The sequence below is a fragment of the Engystomops pustulosus genome, chromosome 10 (genome assembly GCF_040894005.1).
Source record: "Engystomops pustulosus chromosome 10, aEngPut4.maternal, whole genome shotgun sequence".
NCBI lineage: Eukaryota > Metazoa > Chordata > Amphibia > Anura > Leptodactylidae > Engystomops > Engystomops pustulosus.
The window spans coordinates 47767257-47785153 of NC_092420.1; the positions used below are offsets into that span (position 1 = coordinate 47767257).

Here is a 17897-nt window from a genome sequence, read left to right on the forward strand (position 1 = left end):
CCCTACACTCCTCTCTCTTGTTGTCCGTGGAAACATGTAATCGTATCCATTATTGACCTAATTATGTATTAATAATGTATTACAGTTCCTTTTACTATTTTTTCTATGCAAAATTTCTTTAAAAAAAATGTGTCACCATGAGCTTTATAGAAGTCTGCTAGTAGCAAACACTATACTCACCAAGCACCCTCAGATCATACTTCTTATCAGCTTGTCCTGCTACATTCACAGCTACACATACGTAATAGCCTGAGTCTTTGAGCTGAATGTTTTCTAGATAAAGCTGTCTTCCATTGTTGAAGAAAGCGACACCATCTCCTTTAAGCACAGGATTTCCATCTTTTAACCAGGTCAACATAGGTATTGGATCTCCATTGGGCTCACATTCAAAAGTAACATTACTTCCTTGGATCTTCACAATTTCATAGGGAACTTTTCTATTATCAGATATAGTAGGGCGTACTGTGCAAGACGAAACATATACAAGTCACACTACAACTTATGATTTCAAAACATAAGCTTCAAAACTATGAACAAGATATGAATTAGGGGGGAATAGCCATTACTGGCAGTCCACCAACTTAAGAACACCCGACTTACAGATGACCCCTAGTTACAAACGGACCTCTGGATGTTGATAGTTGACTGTACTTTAGTCTTAGGTTTAAAAAAAAGGTATATCGGTTAGTAAAGGTGTCTGCAATGAAGCTTTATTGTTAGTCCTGGTTCTTATGACAATCCAACATTTTTAAAATCCAATTGTCACAGAGACCAAAAAAATTTGTCTGGAGTTACAATTATTAAATATACAGTTCCGACTTACATACAAATTCAACTTAAGAACAAACCTGTTCAGAACTGCCCTTATACTGAAATCTTTCTGACCAGGTTTGTACATATTTAAAGGACATCTACCATCTAAATGCGTGTTACCTAACCCAGGGAAAGGCCTGATTTTTAATATCTCAGGGATGGCCGTATTACTCCAAAATCAACTTGATAAAAATATGCCAATGAGTCTGAACATTTAGCTCTACCAAGTTGTAATTTATTCATGCCACCACAATCAATATGCCCCCTACATCCCTCCCGCTTAAGCCGCAGGTGCTGTCTGCATGTGCCAGAACCCTTTTGCACTGCCGCGCTGGATACAAGGGAAAGTGTTCTTGCGCATGCATAAGACTTGCAGACAGTCGGGTGACATCACTGGCTTTCTGCAGCTCAAGTGGGACGGACGAGGGGGTATATTAATTGTGGTGGTGTGGATAAATTACAACTCGGTGGAGCCAAGAGGCGCCCTGGTAATGTCAGCTGGAGTGGTTCATTAGCATATATTTAGAAAGTTGATTTTGGAGTAATATGGTCGTCCCTGACATATTGAAAAAACAGTGCCTTCCCCTAGACAAGACAAGACACATTTAGGTAAGAACTGTGAGGACAATTTACTAAAAATGGGAATGATTTCAGACAATTTGTGGCACATATTTAGTGCAAAGTAAGCTAACCTAACAGACTGAAAAAAACTAAATAGCTTAAACCTACACAATGGGGGCGATTCATTATGGCTTCTCTGACGGTTTTCTGGTGGAGAAAGCACATGAATCTCCCCATCCTTACAAGTTTCTGGCATTCTCTGACCCACTTGCCACTATGGGCAGGGGGTGGGCCATTTTGTCCTGAAGAGTGACATGTGGTAGTGATTATACTAGACTGAGGACTGAGTGCAGACTGACTGGTGACAGTGATTATGCTATGACTGATAAGCTGTGATAAATAATGACTCCAAAATAGCTGAAGTGCATGATAGAGCAGGAAGCTCTGAACTCCCTGCTTTATCATTCTCTGATACGGAGCCTTCTGTCTACAGGTGCCAGAACCACAGATTGGATATCTGTTTTCCAGGACTAATGTGAAATGACATCACTGCATCTCACTTCTGACACCAAATGTCAATACAATGCTTTTGGAATCTTGTGAGCTACAGGCCTAAAGTGGCTGTAAACTAACATATTCAGAAGGGGCTACTCCTGTGTTCAGTGGGGGTTTACAGTCTTTCCTATTTTAATTATTTCTGTCGCACACTCAGGAAGAAATCATGGAGGGAATACAGAAGCTATATTTACATTAAAAGGGAAATGAGCACATGTGCACAGCAATATTACCATAAAGATTGTGGGGGAGATTTATCAGAGCTTCTATGGAACTTTCCATGCCACTTTCTGGTGTAGAAGCGCAGAAATAATCACAATTTCTTGCACACTGCGAGAAATAGTGATTATATTTGCAACTCCGCCACAGTGAGGTGTGCGTCCCCTGGCGGAGAGCGCAGACATGGGAGTGACCCTGCCCCATGCCGGCGTACTCTGAAAACCTGCAGGTTTTTCCACAAAACTACCCCAAAATTACGCCTCTTGATGCATCCGTCGGATGGGGGCTGGCGCACGAGCACTGACGTATGATAAATCTCCCCCTGTGTTCATGTGTTCCAGATACATCACAGCTGAGATATTTTTTTTTTCCTGGTGCATTCATTTGAAGTCTATGTTGTCACTCCCTAGGTGCAGATTTACATATGAAAGGGAAAATGATAACCAAAGGGACATTCCCATCTGAAGCATTTATTGAACGTCTGGAAGATATGGTTCCTGGCAGTGGTTATTATAGACCACTAGAATCATTAGTTTTGAACATACCAGGAAATACTTGACTGTAATATTGTATAAATAAGTGACACTCCGGATATTACAGGATATTAATATGTTATCCTTTACCAAGAACTGTTACATTGTACTTCTTTGTTGCAGTCCCCGCTGTATTAGTAGCAGTGCAAGTGTATGCAGCTTCATCCATTTTCACAGCAGCTGAAATCTGAAGATGGCGACCTCCAGAAAGATAGCGAATCCGGCCTGACTCCTCAGGATTAAATGGAATACCTACAAAACACGTATAAAGTTCTGTACACACTGCTTTCAATTAATTTGTACTCAATGGAGATCTAATTACCATCAATGAATTTGTAGGGAATCTTTAGTGCTGAATGTCACATTCTTTTTTATCAACCCAATGGAATATACTTAGCACGGATGTCATTTTTTGATATGGCGATGAATAGCTAGTAGCACCATTTTTCCCACCCTTATGTTCATATAACATATTTCTTGGGTTAACTAGGCCTTTGTAATACTGTACTTTGACTGGTACATTACAACACTCTATTTTTTTTTCAGCCAACCTGTTGTATATTTAATGTTGTTCTTAGGATTATTTTCCTGTTACATGAGCCTGTCTTGACCAAGCTGCAGTTTTTAGGTAGCTTAAACTCTTGTAGCTTAATCTCCCCAAATGAAAGATGGATCAAAACTTCTAAACAGAAGGTGTTACTGATGTCACCAGGCCCGGCTGGGACCCCATCACATTAAGAAACCAATTACAGTTTTGCTTCCATGCTTTCCCTAGGAGTTCTGCATATCTCCCAAAGCCAGGGTGGTACTGGGATAGACTGGGACTCAGGTGAGCATTTGTCCAGTTCCCCAAATTTTGGATACCGTATATAATCCAAACATGGCTAGGATTTACTGTATCTTCAAAACTCCTTATAAAATTATGCCCCCCATTATTTTAAGGTTTTCTTTTGAAGTAAAAAAAAACATGGTTCTAGTTAGGCTTCTGAAGATGTGATCTTTCCCACTAGCTGGACCACCGTTATCCTGCCTTCAACAAGCATCATTAATGAGGCTATAATCCCTAACATATTATATTGCACATATCCTCCACAGTGGTGCTGTGCATTAGTTTTACAAGTTTTTTTCCTAATCATGAAACATTCAACATTATAACTAGTACCTGAGGATTTTAAAATATGGCTCTTGTGTTATTTTGCAATCCCTCTAAGCATTGCATTACCTCACATTATGGTGTATTTGCCAAAATGTCAACTCCAGGAAAGATTCTCATCTATCCTGAGTCATTTTTTTATTATAGAATGATCAACATCAACTATTGTTTGAACTTGGCTTTAAAAGATTTCTCAGAATGAGGAGCAGCAACAATTGCTTCTTTAAGATCATTGCTATTTCTTTATTTTTCCTTTGCCAGCTGACAAACAAAACCTGTGCTTATATAGAGGTGGTCACACTTGATGATGATCAATTAATAACAAGGATTTGATCAGCAGCACCTCTTTATTCATACTTAATGTTTCACACTAAGTTTCTTCATTTCTGACTATTTTTGTTAGCTAAATAATAACAAGATGGAGTTTGTTATGTGTTGCTATTCATCTGAGGTTGTCTTTGTTGAGTTTACCTTATAAGGACCAGATATATTTTCAAATCTTATTTGGTAGAATCATACAATTAAAAGAGGTTGTATTTCATGGATGTATAGAATGTAAAAAAAAATGTAGTCAAAATCAGGAAATATATTCACTTAAAAAAGCTTTTATACTTGAATATAATTAATAGAAAATAAAGCCCACTAATTAATTAAACAATGTACTAACTGTTTTTTTTCCATGACAGTGCCGGAGCCGGTATGCCGCTGGAATCACACTCAAGACTTATTAGCGATCCTTCAATCAGAGTAATAGGTTTCTCCTCAGCTAGACCTTTAATCTTTGGAGGCACTGAGATTTTGTAGGGAAATAGAAGCAAAACTTTAGAAAATGGAAAAACTTTAAAATTGAGAAGATGAAAAAACCAAAGAGGCATCAGAATTTTTATGAAGAATAAGAATGAGATTAGAATTCAGTTCTAGAATGAGACGTGGCTCATTTTCTAGAAACAGTGCACTTGTCTATAGCCTGCATGTGGCACAACATTTAACTCACATTCATTTTAACCCTTTGCATACTGGTCTATGTTTAACCTTTAGCCTATGCATTTTCGTTTTACTTTTCATTGCTTCATAAATTTTACTTTTATTAGAAAAATTTGTATGGGGCTTGTTTTAACTTTTTTTTGTAGATTAGTGTGGCACTATTTTAGAATACATTAAAAAGTGATAATTAAAAATATTTTTGAAATGGGAAAAAAACATCAGATCTACTTATGTATTTTTGTGCTTTTACAATTTTACTCAGTTTTATTGCTGTTTTAGCTCCAATCACTCCTTAGGCTGGTCAGTGCAAAATCCCAGGGTTTGGGTGGGGACTCTCTAAGCAGGCACATTATGATCCATCTAGTTCTGTGGGGAGAAAATGTGGTTACATTATCAGGGTACAGTTGTATTTGGACTTTCATCTTGCTTCTGACATTGTACTAACACACTAACACATAGAAGGAGAGATGAAATGAGATGAGATGCACAAGATGCCTATTACATAGGGGCATGACAGACTTCTACACTGTCAGCTCTGCTACATCTCTGTTCTCACAGATATGTGCCTGCCTCCATTTTCCCCCGGATCACTTATCGGCCTGCAGTTTGTTGTTTGCATCTTCACTTTCCTCACCATGTGCTGTTTTCTGGCAGGAAGTGAATCAGTGTAAGTGGCAGTGTAGCAGAGAGAGACAGAAATATCAGCATAATGGCGTCACACAGGAATCCAAGATGGCGGCCACCCAACCCCAAGTCAGAAGTTACAGGGTCGTGTCTAAGGGCAACTAAAATTGTGTATACTATGACAACCATGATAGAGACAGGTTGGGCTTATATCTATTAAATGCTGTATTTTTGTTAATAACAATGAATTAGAAAATGTGTTATTTTGTTATCCTAAGTACATATAAGAAACTTGTCTTTGTGGGAATACCCCTTTAACTCCATGCAAATAACATTGTAAAATGTTTAATTTATTTAGTCTATTTTTGTTAACTTTTATTTGTCTCACTAAGAGGTTAGAAGCGGCGTGGGATTTCAAAGCATCACTGCAGGTCAGTGTAACAGTACTAGGCCTGTGAAAAGGTATTGCATTGCAAAGGACATTCAAAAGGATCCCGATACCTCTACAAAATTAGTTTTACTGCAGCTTAATAAATAACCTGAATAAGAGATGATCCTAATTCCAGTCATTGAAGAGGGATGTTGGCTGTATATTAGAGCTGACAGCCATTGTTTTTTTCTGCTGCAGTTTGAGCACTGCAATTTTGATATCATAATATGGAGTAGGAAGAAAGGGAATATCGAGCCTTTTTTAGACAGGGAAGTACCAAAAAGCTATAACTTCATACCCAAAATATTCACATTGAAATTTTTATCAGTTTTTCCTGCAACATTAACAGCCTCACAGGAATATCGGCCAGCGTCTTTTACCTGAGCACCATCAATCTGTAAAAAATAATAAATGTGCATTATAAAAGTATACATAATTATCATACAAAATGATTCATCAACTTTTACATGCTGCATGCAAAGGTGTTTATACTGGCAACGCTTCTGGTAAAGGATAATAATCTGCCACTTCACAGTGCCATAATTTATCAGGAAGCAAGATGAGGATGTGGCCTCAGGGTGTAAGAGTGCAACACATGAGTGGGGGTGGCATGAGCTTAGTCCTGCTAATTAAGGTCAACTTGTGATGGTGCTGTTGTTGTTGTTTCTGAGAAGTCCCCAGCATGCCGACTGGGAATGAGGCGGCATAGGGGGAAATTAATAGCAACCCCTGGTGATTTGTAAGAAAAATGGAGTACAAGCCCTGATAAACAACCCCAGCAACTGTATGTTTGCATCATATTTGTAAAGTACATGTGATCTTCAATGTCATATATAGCATTCAGTCATGTTATGCAACATATTAAATGCCATCTATATACATTTGCGTAAAAACATTATTCTTTGGATATCAAGGACCTAAGCTGGCACCTGTTTACATTCAGTGCTTCATTCCCCTTTTTTTCTTGTTAAAGTATGTGTGTACATTATATTACTTGAATTTCAGTATATTTTAGTCCAGGGGCACAAATTACTCTATTATTGCACATTGCACTACTATTGTTTGCAGCTCCATTTACTTTGGCAGTGGCTTGACTAGAGGCTAAAATATTCTATAAACTATTAAATGGTTTAGCCTTCTACAATATAATAATCATTACATAGACTTCTGTGAAAACAAGTAATAAAGCATTGGCTTACTTGCAAAACACTCCCATTATCAGAAATGTTAACACCTGGTCCTTTTACCAAAGGTCTCCAGTCTTTGTACCAGCTCAGCACAGGAGGGGGGACTGCACTACTCTCGCACTTTAGTACCAATGTTTGATCGAGTTGGACTGTTACATTTTGCTCTTCGCCCATGATGTTCGGAGACACTGTAGTAAATGAAAGGATGAAATAAGTTCTATGGAAAATCTGCATAGATATCATTTTGTTTAAAACTATAACATGTTCTCCACTGACATCGACTTTTCATCTTCTGTGACCATTGCATGGGCTGACTAGTTACAATGTTCACATGACTGACAATAATTCTAGCCCAGCCTGGCACATCAAGAGACTGACTGGAATCTGCACCGTAGTAACATAAAGCCTCTAATGAGATGCCTCCTAGGAAAACTTATTTAATTGCTTATACCCTACAACCCATAGAAAATATCTGATTGGCTGGGGTCCTCTGGATGAAGAGACATGGGCCTTTTTGAGAGTGCTGCTATTTCTTTTCAGAATTCAGAAATCTGACATCCAATGATAAAATGGAAATGCTTCTGCTTAGTTCAGTTGAAAAGCATTGAATTAAGCTGCAATACTCAACACAGCCTCTATATAATAGATAGTCATGTGCTTGGTATACAGGAAAAAAGATGCAGGTCATGTCCAAAACCCACCTAGAGTCAATATGATTTGTGGCCATTTAACCCCTTCGAAGCAGACAGCCCTTACAGATGTAGCACTGAATATTATGGCTTAACCCGTAAACCTGGCGTGAAAAGACAGTCTGTAGTGTAAGTGAATAGCGGGAACCACCCATTTTCTGTTATATCTTAATAAGTTAACTCACTTTATGTCAAGTTAACCATCCATACATCTGTATATCAGCAATAATTAATACATAATCCAGCTGACCAGTATATAGAGATGGGTCAAGGCTAAAAGTCTCCCCTTGGACCATGGTCAGCAACATTAGTACAAAGAATGGATCTAGCACCAAGTGTTCTACATGCTTAGCATTCAAAACATAACAGTGAGCTGATGCCACATATGTCCTGTATTTAACCCTTTAAGGACCAGGCCCTTTTTCGTTTTTTGCGTCTTTATTTTTCACTCCCCACATTCAAAAATGTATAACTTTTTAATTTTTACATGTAAAGAGCTGTGCATGGGATTGTTTTCTGCGTAACAAATTGCACTTCATAGTGCTTGTATTTAATATTCTGCTGCGTATACTTGGAAGCGGAAAAAAAATTCTGAATGCAGTGAAAATGCTGAAAAAACACATTTGCGTCATTTCTTGTGGGCTTGGATTTTACGGCTTTTACTGTGTGCCCCAAATGACATGTCTACTTCATTCATTGGGTCAGTCCGATCACGGGGATACCAAATTTGTATAGGTTTTATAATGTTTTCATATATTTACAAAAATTAATACCTCCTGTTCAAAAAAAAATCTTCATTTTGCCATCTTCTGGCACTAATAACTTTTTCATACTTTGGTGTACAGAGCTGTGCATGTGTCATTTTTTGTGACTTTTGATGACGTTTTCAAATCTTCTATTTTTAGGACTGTACAACCTTTTGATCACTTTTTATTGAATTTTTTATATATTTCAAAATATAATATATTTTCCGTTACGGGGTTAAATTCAGTGAAAAACAAGTACTATATTTTGATCAGGCATTTTCGGACATGGCGATTCCTAATGTGTTAATGATTTTTACTGTTTATTTATATTTATATGACTTCTAGGGAAACGTGGTGATTAGAATTTTTAGGTTTTTTTAATATATATATATATTTTTTTTTACTTTTTATTTTTTACTATTTTTAAGACTCCCTAGGGTACTTTAACCCTAGGTTTTCTGATTGATCCTACCATATACTGCCATGCTACAGTATGGAAGTATATGGGGATTTTTCACACCTTCTATTATAATGTGCAAACCGCTTTGGAGGTTACCACCGTTAACACCCGTGATCGGTGCTTGCATCAATCACAGGTGTTAGCGAAGCAAACTCCCAGTGACTGTGAAGAGGACTCAGCCCGTGAACTCTCTTCATACTCCCCCATGCGCATCAAGAAGTAAGTGTACGTCTTAGTGCACTATCTGGTTAAAGACTGCGTTTATGGATAAATATAGCATTTGAATAAAGTCTCATTAAAAGTTTTAAGAAACTTTAAATGCTTTGTGTAGCTGTGAGCACACAGTCCTGACAACAGAACACACTGTAATACTGCATTGCAGTGTACTGAAAGTGTAATAGAGGTCACACATTTTAGTCCCCTCTTAAAAATTAAAATAAAACAACAAATCATTCAATCCAAACCATTTTGTCCAAATTGTACAGATTGCAGGATAAAGATAACCTGTTATTCATGGCAAAACAGCATACAGCATTGTTAGTGACAAAACAACATACATGGAAAAATAAAAAAGGCACAGCTTTTGTAATTTGATGTTAAAACAAAGGAAAACATGGCAGCATCGTGAAAGTCAAAATTGACTGTGTTGTGTAAGGGTAAAAGACGTATACTATAGATAGGCCAACAGTACCAAGGTCCCAGAAAAACAAAGGAAAACTGAACTACACAAATATAACTGTCCAGGGTAGGTAACATCACACTTACCAAACACAGATAAGTCAAATTCCTTTTGTTGTTCTCCAGCTGCATTCAGGGCCACACATGTATATTTCCCTGAATCTCCAACCTGTGCATTTGTTAATGTGAGAATCCTGCCACCTGAAGAAATCTATAATAAAAGAAATTTGATGGTTAAAGGTGCAAAAACAGTAAAGATTTCATCATATTGGGGCACATTTACTTACCCGGTCCAGTCGCGATCCCGTGTCGCGTTGTCCAATGAGGATTCGGGTCTGCTGGGAATCACTAAGGTCGTGCACCCGATATCCAGCAGGTGTCGCTCTGCTCCGAGGTCCGCCACAGTTCACCTTCTTTTTCCCGGTGCATGTAAGTGCTGATCTTGCGACACAATTCTTTTTTTAAAATTCTGCGGTTTGTCTAAATCCGTCGGGTTGTCCGACGGCCACGACCCCTGATTTCTGTTGTGGCGCCGATGTTCCACAATCCGGTTGCGTGCACCAAAACCCTGGGCAATGCAGCGCAAAACAGCGCAAATCGGAAATATTCTGAAAACCCGACGGAATCGCAGCCACAGGACCCTTAGTAAATGTGCCCCATTGTGTATGTATGGGGATAACCACCAATCATCTTAGCTGATCTATAAATATTTGTATCCAGTTATCATGATTATCAAGAATATTATTGAGTAATATTGAAATAGTAAATTAATTTCCAAATGAATGGAAGAATGTTGATTATCCTTTAAGCTTTGGCTTCTGCTCTAGCATAGTACAGACAGTTCCTGGGTTATGTGCAGGATAGGTTAAGGTATATTTTTTAAGTGTAACTCTAGATTGCCTTCAGGTTTTAGGTGCTTTAAAAGAAATCTACCATTTATTTAGTGGAAGATTAACCTTTAACATATCTGGGAGCTACCCAGCATAGAATATAATACTATGGTCCAGATTTATCAAAAGTGAGACGAACTGCACACGATTATTGAATACTGGTGCATGGACTACAATTATCTGGCTCCCCCTGCATTGCTCAGGAAATGTGCCCCATCTCTTTTTAAAGGCAATACTGTTGAGCCACTGTATTACATGTACAACAACTCCAACTAAGCACTAACATGACCCTTTTGGAGCACATTATTTCTGTCTTGCTGAACACAGTGCAACCGCAACATGTGCGAGCAGATTGCACAATTACTGACAATGATCTAAACTATGGATATTTCATTAATCATCAATATTAGACTGTTAGGGCCACCATCTCAGAACTACATAGTATAATGAGCCAGAAGCAGAGAGTCTCTCCCAATGTGCAGTGGTTTGATTGGGTTAGTGCAGCACCCATACAGTTCACAGTTTCGGCATCCCATCCACTGATACCATTTAATATCATTTATTTACATAAATGCCTTTTTCTTTTTTTCTTTTCTTTTTAGATTATGGTAAATAATGTCTCTTTTTCCAATTGAACTAAATTGCAGATGTTTTTTGTGTGAGTATTGGCATACATAAATTGTTAGATGGATGTGAACGATTACCTGAATTCCACCACTAAAACTGGAGACTGGTCTGCCATCTTTAAGCCAAGTTAAGGCTGGTGCTGGAAAGCCAGTGGCCTCACATTCTAGTCTCACGGGATTGTTGATGATCACATTAATAGGTTCATTTGAACCAAAAATAAACGGTGGAACTGTAAGTAAAAAGAGTTATATAGCTAAACACTGACATAATTGTACAACAGTATTAACCATGTTTTCACCAAGAAAATATTATTCCTATGTCTTTGCATAGAAAAAATGCACAATCCATGTCAATATCTCTGTTTATTAATAAACAAACCCCATTAAAAATTTCTAGAAAAAAAAAGTTCAACATACTGTACATACTTGGTTAAAGAATTGGTTAACTTTTGTCAACACTTCAAATACTATTAGTGTAATATGCTAGTAGATATAATATTATACAGGAAAAATTTGTCAAAAGGCTCCAAATAAGAAATGAAATACACTACTTAACAGAGAAACAGAAAACTCTGAATAATCTGCTGAACCTTTTCTTTTTTTATAAAAAATGTCTGTTATACTTGTATATTACTGGAGTTTCAGCATGAGCCCCAGCTATAAGAAATGATGTGAATTGCACTTACCGTGTACCTGCAATACATATGTAAGATCTGCTGATCCTGCTATGCTGCTTGCTACACATTTGTAAATACCAGCATCAAAGGGTTGTGCGCTAGTTATCTGTAGTATCTGCCCTTCATCTGAGATGGTAACTGATGTCTCACCAGTGGCTATGACGGGATGGCCATCTTTTGACCAGGTGACAACTTTGATGATAGAGAAAGCAGAAAATAGAAAATAACTATAAAATGCTTTTCATTATATCTTAAAGTACAGTAATTCAACGCTACTAAGTTATTTCATTTGCAATATACATATACATATTTCAAAAGACAGTATAAAACACTGTCTCACTTTATTTATAACCAGGAAAATAATATTGTAACTGAACATCCACTACAACAGTATAATACACTTCACCACATCAATGTAAAATGGGATTTTTTACTGTAAATTTAGACTGACTATGAATCTATTCCCCATGATTTAATGTTGGAGAGTTACAGAGATATTAAAAATGAAAAATAATATGGATGCCTAGCAATGTGTCTAGATGGAAATCGCCCTTTATCTACTAATCTAAAGTGGCACATAGTCTAAATACTAGTTTTTATTCATACTAAAATAACCATAGGAGATCCCTTGTGGACTTCTAAGGGTTCTCCAGTGACAAAAAGTTTTCTGATTTGCTTATCATTGGGGGTCTTAGTGATGGGACCCCCACAGATCACGAGATCACATGCGCCAATATCCTGCATGTGTCGCTTCCCTGCTTAGTTCCGAATCAGTCGGGTTGTCCGACGGCCACAGCCCCGATTTGTGTTGCATGAACGCCTAAATCCGATCGCATGCGCCAAAAACCCATGTTGAATGAAGCGCAAATAGTCGGGAAACCTAATGGAAATGCGATCCGTGGACCCTTAGTAAATGTGCCCCATTGTGTTCACATTATTATCTATCTATTGTTGTTTGATCTGCATATTAAATATAACTACATGTATGTTATTTGCACTCAAGCACTTGAACATGAATTTTGTAATAGATATAATGATGCACTTTATTCTGTAATCCATACTTGCAATTTAAGACAAACCTCCTCAAATGTTTTACATACGATGTTTCCTTTATATACCCCCTATGGGTCACTTGTTAAATTGCTTGAAAAAGGTGTACAACACTGAAACGTCACCACTTACTTCAATCACCATTTGTTGATTTTGAACCTTGGAGTGCTGCCCGCTTCTTCTAAATACCTATCTGCACAAGGAGGGGGGCACTGCACCCCCCCCCCTTCTAAGGAGACTTAGGAACTGTGCGGACTTGAATTTTACCACATTTACATAGATACATAGATAGATATAAAATATTTATTTCTATTGTATTTGCAATTTATTTCAACCTACTTGGCTTAGGCTTCCCAGAAGCAGCACATTCAAGAGTTACCAGTTGATTAACAATCACAGTTTCATAGACAACATTGGTAGAATGCTCCATTTTTGGTGGCTCTGCAAGATAAAATAAAAAAGCTTTTTCTAAAAGCAAGTCACAATCTACTTTATCACACAATGTTACATAATAACTTTACAATATTTGTAAAAAAATATATAACCTGCTTGACAGGCGATGGCCATAGGGTGTTTTTGGAGAACTAATAAGAGGTTACTTTTTTCTTAAGAAGATTACAATATGGTTTGCTTTTGATACATAAAAGCTGTTTAAATACACTCCTCCTTTCAAGCATAGACTTTATAGATTCTGCTGGCACCTAAAACCAAAGCTTGACAGCATTAGTCACACTCGCTGTGTTTGTAATTGCTCATTTTCCCCTAGTAAAATACAGCTGTTCATGGCATCACAATCCTATCAGCTAGTCAAAGTAGTAGAAGATGGAAAAGTAACATTTTATATGTTCCTTCATTGGACAATGCAGAACATTGTGCATCTGGTTGTCTGTCTATGGCCAGCCAATGGAATTGCTGGGAAATATGCAAATTCCATCCTCTTGAATTTGATGCATCTGGATCATTATTAAACCTTATCCATTAGGTAACTGTTTCAGGTGTGACAGGGCTCAGGGTGAGTGGACCCGCTGGAGCACCGCGGGAGATGGTACTAGCAGACACCTGGGACTAAGTGTCACCTTGTCTTCACCAGAGCCCGCCGCAAAGCAGGTTGGTCTTGCTGTAACTAGCCCGGAGTGGCAGCCAAGATCAAGGTAAAGAATCAGGAACCAGGCTCGGAGTCAGGAGCAAGCACGAAGTCAGGGCTGGCAACAGAGATGCAAGGTCAGGTCCGAGGTTACAACAGGAATTCAAGACAAGACAAGAAACGGGAACAACACTGGGAAGCTTCCCCTGAGGCTAATGAGCGCAAAGATCCGGTGGGGAGTGATGGGTGCTGTCGGTTTTTATGGGGAACCTGGAAGTGCCAGCGCCAATCAGCGGTGCAATGGCCCTTTAAATCTTCGTGTGACGAGGCGCGCATGGCCTAGTCGGGAAGGGAGCTTGAACGTGGAGAGGTGAGTGCTGGCCGGGGGGCACAGCGCAACAAAGAGATGCATGGGTGTGCCCGCGATCTTTGACATGGATCGCGGGGGCACCCATGACAAGGTGGACTGGAGTTGTACATAAAGTTTCCCACAGAGATAGCTACTGTATGCTGGAGGTGTTTGCAGCTGTCTAGCATGGGGGACCGTTGCTGCTGTATATTTGTGTGAATGCAGCCTTATTCTTAGATCTGCAATCCATTTAGGAACAATGACACTACCCCAATAGTAAATCTTAAAGCAACCACGGCAACCAGCTTGTCGCTATGGGTCGCTATGAACTGCCGTGTGACTTCATAAACAAAGGGGAGGGGTGAGCAGCGCTCCCCGTCTCCAGCACGCCCAACGTGTGCCCACCCAGCCTTAGCCATGTGGACATGTTTGTGTAAATGCAGCTGTGCAAATGTTATACACATGTATTTTCACAACCCCTGGTTTCTCTTTACTATTACACTATTAATATGTCACCAATTATCCCTGGTATCCTCTTTAATGATCTTATTTTATTGGAAAAAACAACTGCCCTTCTACTGAACAAAGCAAGAATTTACAAGGAACGGAGACATGACATGTACCATAAACCTTCAACACAATGCTTTGCTCAACCTCTCCAGCTGCATTTGTAGCGACACATGTGTATTTTCCATCATCTTCTAGTAATGTGCTTTTGAACTCCAAAATGCGACCAAAAGATTCCACCTTCATAAATAAAAATAAAAGATATGTGTTATCTCATGTATAAGTGATAATGGAAGCAAAACTAAAATATAATTAAAAAAAAAGAATTGAATGGGCTAGGTTTCCCATAGCAAGAGCCAAAGGCATATCCAGATTCCATAAGTCTGGGATTGAACCCGTGGTTTTGGTGACAGTTTTCTCAGTAATACAGGAATAAAAAACAGAAGGTAAGTATTATGTATCATATATTTGTATACATGATGCCATTCAAATTACTGTAAGCTCAAAGTCCCATCTTTCCTCGGGCCTATTTCTGTATGACTTGCAGCAATAACTGTGATGTATATGGAATGAAGTGTGAAGAAAATTTGGTGCACTTACTCTGATATTCCCTTTCATAACATTAAATGGTTGGCCATTTTTTAGCCAGGTGATGTGCGGACTTGGAATTCCAGAAGCAATACATTGAAGTGTTACAGATTTGAGCATTAGAACAGATATTGGTGATCGCTCTGGTTTAATAGAAGGACGAACTGCAATAGATAAATGATGCTTGTATGTTTAAACACATCTGCTAATATTGACTTAAATAGACTACTTTAACATTAGACACATTAAATAGATATAACTATATTTTACTTTTTTATTTTTTTTAATTAGGCCAAAGGGGGGCAATAGCATGAAGTAAAAAAAAGTACATGAAGTAATCGCATGTTGAAATGATTGTGCTCCAGAAGCAAAGCTTTGGTGGATACCACTCCTCTGTCTGAGTGTATTTTTCTGCAGCAGTGACACTTCATACATCAACATGACCAGTATATTGCACGTTCTGGCATCGCCTTTCTAACCAATCATTGGCAGCAGTAATTAGGTGTTTGTGATTCCTTCTTTATCCATGGCATTTCTTCCCTTAAAGGGGTTTGCCCATGAAAAAAAGTTCTTAAATTTTAATTTCCTAGTGATGTTTACACAATAAAGATCCTTTTTAACCCTTTACTTTACAATTTTGTATACAGTGATGGTCAGTGTAAAATTCCAGAGTGTGGCCAAGGACTCTCTCAGCAAACACTTCATGATTACTCTGTGCTATGAGATGCTGTGTGCTGTCAATGTACTTAGATTATAATGGTTTCTCCACTTTTATTTTCCTTCTGAATATTCTACTAGTATCTGACACAGAAAAAAAGAGATGAAACTGATCAGAGATGAGAGATGATGAGATGGATGTAACACATGACACCTCTGCTCCCTCACCTAATCAATAAAACATGCAGCCCTGCTATAAAGACCATATCTTGTCTGTAGCTTGTAGAGTAAGTCTCTCCATGATGCTGATGCCCGCAGGAAGTGCCTATGTCTGAGCTGGTCTTGTAATGCAGGGGGGAGGGACAGGAGACAAAGAGCACTGCATCATGCAAACAAGAGAAGCTATTCATGAGAAGAATCCAACAATAGCAAGAAGAGTTACAGTCCTATTCAGGGACAAATGAAACTGTAAACACGAGGACTCATAGAGACAGGTTGGAATTATATCTGTACAAAGCTGTAACTGTTAATAACAGTGAACTAGAGAATGTGTGATTTTGTTATCCTGAGAATATTGTCTTCATGGGAATACCCCTTTAAGCTTATTAGTATCCCCTTTAAGGTAGTCTTTAATATGCAGTGTGTATGGCAAAATTGAGGTATTCACACTATTTTAAGTAGAATCAGCTGTATGTTACAGGCAATATATACAATGTATATACAAGAGAACTCTGATCCTGGCCTTCTAACCCATTAGATTATGATGAATGCTGACCTCTCAATCTAACTGGTCAATCTTTATGGATGAGGTAGACCAAATTAAGTTCACCACCTTTACACTTTTCTTAGGCTCTAGTAGGACCTAATGAAATGTATAATACACTCCAATATAGAGGAGTCCTACAGAAAATTTAAAAATGTGCCTCGCTACTTTAGAATAATGAAAGAATCGATAATGGACAAATATGGCAAGCATTTTTCACAAATATAAACATTAGGTAGATGTAGATGCCGGAAAGTTTTTGTTGCTTTTTACTGTATCTCTAGAGCTTTCAGCATCCACATCTATTAGCATCAATTACTTACAGTTTGTTCTCTATAAATGAAATCGTCAATACATTTGTTAACACTTACCGTGCACATTGACATTGATCAGTTTTCTGCTGCTCCCAGCATCATTCTCTGCAATACACTCATATGATCCACTATCTGATGACTCTGATTCTAGAATAATAAGTTTTTGTCCATCTGACTGAAGAGGGATTCCATTTTTCAACCACCTTTCAAACAAAAAAGTGTATAAAAGCTGTAATCAATGAAAGATGAAAAAGAAACTTCTAAATAGGAATTTCTCCTGGATAGTATGATGGGAGAGGAAGCACAACATGTTCAGCTTCCTGAGAAATAGGGCACTGCAGACTCGCATGTAGCGGGTGTCACTACTATTACTGTATTGACCTCTTTGCTGTCATATATGACCAAGGAAGCAAACAATATCCTATGATTCTGAGACCATGTTGTAACCAGATTTAACAGACCAAACAGTGTGCCAGGGATGGGACTCCAATCATCATAGTTTGACGTGATGCAAGGAGCCGCTGCAAAACATACAAGTGCTGTGCGATAATCAGCCTGCGCTGTTTTTCTGCAAGCAGGGACTCCTGCCATCATGCATGTCCCCAACACAGAGTGGTCAAAGAAATCTGGTCAGCACAAGGTCCAATGTTCACGAACGGAGCATGTTTTGTTAAATGGAAAAGGTAAAATAACCGTGTCCACTAGCCTTTCCTTAGAAAATTGTTTCCCTGTGGCCCTTGGTACAGAGTCTGTTACTTCT

The 17897-nt window shown here is 38.3% G+C and overlaps 1 protein-coding gene across 1 annotated transcript in view; it reads right to left on the bottom strand.

Annotated features, from left to right (window-relative positions):
- The window catches only part of HMCN1 (hemicentin 1), a 219917-nt gene that overhangs the window by 139069 nt on the left and 62951 nt on the right, over positions 1-17897 (bottom strand). Inside the window, exons 34-45 of the mRNA XM_072128125.1 lie at positions 17195-17340; positions 15416-15567; positions 14932-15055; positions 13215-13316; positions 11835-12017; positions 11227-11378; positions 9720-9843; positions 7072-7247; positions 6171-6267; positions 4502-4624; positions 2772-2933; positions 181-462 (exon numbers count right to left, since the gene is read on the bottom strand). Of these exons, the coding sequence (XP_071984226.1) occupies positions 181-462; positions 2772-2933; positions 4502-4624; positions 6171-6267; positions 7072-7247; positions 9720-9843; positions 11227-11378; positions 11835-12017; positions 13215-13316; positions 14932-15055; positions 15416-15567; positions 17195-17340 (1823 nt within the window). The remainder of the gene's footprint in view (positions 1-180; positions 463-2771; positions 2934-4501; positions 4625-6170; positions 6268-7071; positions 7248-9719; positions 9844-11226; positions 11379-11834; positions 12018-13214; positions 13317-14931; positions 15056-15415; positions 15568-17194; positions 17341-17897) is intronic.